Source organism: Brassica oleracea, chromosome C8, assembly GCF_000695525.1.
Source record: "Brassica oleracea var. oleracea cultivar TO1000 chromosome C8, BOL, whole genome shotgun sequence".
Taxonomy (NCBI): Eukaryota; Viridiplantae; Streptophyta; class Magnoliopsida; order Brassicales; family Brassicaceae; genus Brassica; species Brassica oleracea.
The window spans coordinates 3,770,601-3,774,007 of NC_027755.1; the positions used below are offsets into that span (position 1 = coordinate 3,770,601).

The window sequence follows — 3,407 nt, forward strand, 5'->3', positions numbered from 1 at the left end:
AAACACTTGCCAATCAACCCATAGTCTTTTGGTTCTTTACTCCAGTTTTGTTGTTTCTATTATATTCTTACGATACTATTTTTTTAATGTCTCATGCAGATAAATGTTAACAATTTTGAAAGTCAAACAATTGACAAGGCAATGAACCACGAATTACTTAGAATATAATATTTGTGTGAAAAGATTGACTGGAAAAATTTCTTGATTTGGTAACAAGAGGTAAAACTAAATTTAGCACATTTGAAATTGGATAAATACATTTTTTCATTAAAATAAATGATCGGTAAGTACTTTATCGAGGACAAAACAGTTAATCATGCAGTTGTTTTTTGTGGGAAATAGATCATTTACACTACGGTAACAGTATATTGTTGACCCATTATTAGTATAAACCAAAATGGGGCTGTTAAACTATTAATGGGCATCTACAAAATATGAATGGGCCAGCGATATTTATCACAGTTAAAACCCAAAATCCATTGACCTCCGACGATGAAACCGCACCGCCGTGTCGTCTTCGTCGTAGTTTCCCCCAGTAGATGAACACCTTCTTCAAACTCGGAAGCTTGATCAGAATCACTGCTTCCCGTCTTTCTTCAAATCAACACCTTCGCGACGCCGGATCCTTCGCTTCTTCTGCTATTCCCAAACCTCGTTTCTTCTCCAAGGGCACCGAAGGCGAAAGCGCGCTTTATCACCACGCGCGCATGTTCAGGAAACCACTATCCACAAGCTTCAAATTCAACCTTTCCAACTCCGTGAGCCTTATGGGTTTCGTCGATCAACCTATTCGAGTCATCGATACGGAGCCTAATAGGTTCGGTGTTTCTACTTGGCTTAGAGTGAAAGACCCGCGTGATCCGAACCGGAGCTTTAGGTCAGGTTTGTTCGATTCTGCTTAATTGACAAATAGGGTTCTTGATTTTGCGATTCAAAAGCTTAACTCTTTGGTGTTTTGTTAGCAACACACAATGCTTGAGTCCAATCTGTCTTGTGACGTAGGATTGATAGAGAGTTTGATTCGATGACAGGATACCTCTTAGTATTTGGGACGTGATGGCACGGAAATGCGTTGCGCATTTGAAGCCAAAGGACTTCATATTTGTCTCTGGCCTCCTTGTTTCTTACGACAAGAGCTCCGGTAATGAAAACAGCGGCTTTGGTTTGGATTACCAGGTTTGTGTCTGACCATAATGTCTATATCCTTACTTCCACCAGCTTCTCCTGATGTATGGTTTATATTAGTTGTGTAGCCAAAGCTCTGTTTAGGTCTATGTTATAAGCAACTTCATGTTCTTAGTATTGACGCTAAGTTATTTTGCAGGTTAAAGTGTCAGAGGTGAGTCACGTGATGGCTCCACCAAGTCACCTCTTAGATTCTGAGATACCCAAAAAGCCAAAATCAGAAACAGGTCTTTATATCTCCTAAGTATCATCCTCTCATCTCTATTGATAGTTAGTATGAAGCTTCTGTTGTTGATTAAAAGCATCTTGTAATTAGCTGAATGTACATTGAAACAGGTTTATATTTTGAATGTTAGTTTCGTACATTTTATAAGGAAAGATGATAACTTTCTGTGTTTAGTTGTGTCTCTTGAAGTGGCGAGAGAAGATGCTATAGAAGAGTCCAAGGATGGTGATATTGACTTGTGGGAAGCCTTCTTTGCGAATCCAGACGATTGGTGGGACAGGAGGAGAAGTAAGAACAACCCAAGGCTGCCGGATTTTAAGCATAAAGATACAGATCAAGCTCTCTGGCTTAGCTCAGATACACCGGTTTGGGTTACTAGTCACCTTGAATTGTTAGACCAGAGAAGAGGAGATGATACAGAAGAATCTGAGCATGATGAGATTCACCTGTGGAAAGCCTTGTTTGCGAACCCAGACGAGTGGTGGGACAAGAGGAGAAACAAGAAGAGCCCAAAGCTGCCTGACTTCGTGCATAAAGATACAGATGAAGCTCTCTGGCTTAACTCGGATACACCGGTTTGGGTTACTAGACAACTTGAACTGTTGGACCAGAGTAAACCGGATGGTATAGAAGAACCCAACGATGATAAGGTTTACTTGTGGCAAGTCTTCTTTGCGAATCCACACGAGTGGTGGGACCAAAGGAAAAGTAAGACGAACCCGAGACAGCCTGACTTCAAGCATAAAGATACAGGTGAAGCTCTCTGGCTTGATTCAGATGTACCGGTTTGGGTTACTAGACAACTTGAATTGTACGACCAAAGTAATTCAAACAAGAGCTGCTACGATCAGGAACAAACAGGTGGTGGCCGTCTTGGCGACTGGGTTTAGGCTTAGATGTTTCTTTAGATTTATTACAAATTGTGTTTCATCACTCTTATTTTTATCATCTTAAGATCGTTTACGCATAAAGAGAGTTAGATGAATTTTATTGTCTAAAAGAAAGTTCCATTGTTCCTGCAACATTTTCCCAATTTTACAATTCAAAATGATCACTGTCTGTATTATTCAATTCATGTAAATGAAAATACATAATACATTTAGTGAGCCGCCATTTCTGCAGCTATTCTTACAGTTCAGTGGTGAGCAATGTCATGGGTCAGTGGTTGGCCACCACAGTTCGAATAGCATGCACTTAAATTCGAAGAAAATAACTGATCACATACATGCATACATATGTTTGTGACATAAATAGAGGTATTCCAAAATAACTCTTTTATTTTAAATAAACTAGTATAATGTCTGTCTGCTGATTCTTCTAGAAGAACCTGAGTTATGAATAGAATATACCCTCTGTCACAGTAGGATTTTTAGGTTTATCACGGGAAGAGGAAAAAGAGGATCTTCAAACTGGAAGACTTCACTGTCTAAACCGATCAAATGATTCTGCACTGCCCCATGATATTCTAGGTGGAGGCTATCCCAGAAAGAAAGCATTGTTAGCTTTGCATCATCGCATAGTTCTCAGCTGGAATTGAAAAGAAAACACTGAAGTTCTGTTATGACCGTATCTGGTCTCTCATTTATGTCAAATTACCTAAGTTAGTGGGTTGATCGAGCTGGATTAATGGGTATACCATGTCAAGTTACTTGGATTTTCAACTTAAAATCAATCGGCTATAAGTATAGTGGTCTAAGTCACTTATATACTCAAGTCTCTTGCATATTTTCAATGTGAGATCTTCTCTCTAACAATTTAATACTTGAAATCACAGTCAAAACCTGAGTTCTTGCCTATCAAGATGTTGGTTACTTGGATCGTAACCCGAATAGTTGTGAATTATATACTTTGATAATGAATGAATCCCGCACGATGTCACTTTCCTTAAAGAGTATTTCGACTTTATTCCAAGCCTTTGGTTTACACGAAATCCATTTGTATGATAAGACAATCAAAGTCTCGTTCTTGTTCTAAGCTAAGATGCAAGAATAACAAA

The 3,407-nt window shown here is 39.0% G+C and overlaps 1 protein-coding gene across 2 annotated transcripts; it reads left to right on the forward strand.

Annotated features, from left to right (window-relative positions):
* Window positions 1-484: 484 nt before the first annotated feature.
* LOC106307774 (protein OSB1, mitochondrial) lies at window positions 485-2,465 on the forward strand. Of its 2 annotated transcripts, none has more exons than XM_013744824.1 (4): window positions 485-877; window positions 1,032-1,176; window positions 1,325-1,412; window positions 1,586-2,465. In XM_013744824.1, exons 1-4 carry the CDS (start codon window positions 540-542, stop codon window positions 2,299-2,301), a joined length of 1,287 nt encoding a protein of 428 aa, XP_013600278.1. In that variant the 5' UTR covers window positions 485-539; the 3' UTR covers window positions 2,302-2,465. The 2 variants fall into 2 exon arrangements, with proteins under 2 accessions (XP_013600278.1, XP_013600279.1); XM_013744825.1 differs by having other exon boundaries at window positions 1,601-2,465.
* The last annotated feature ends 942 nt before the right edge of the window (window positions 2,466-3,407 follow it).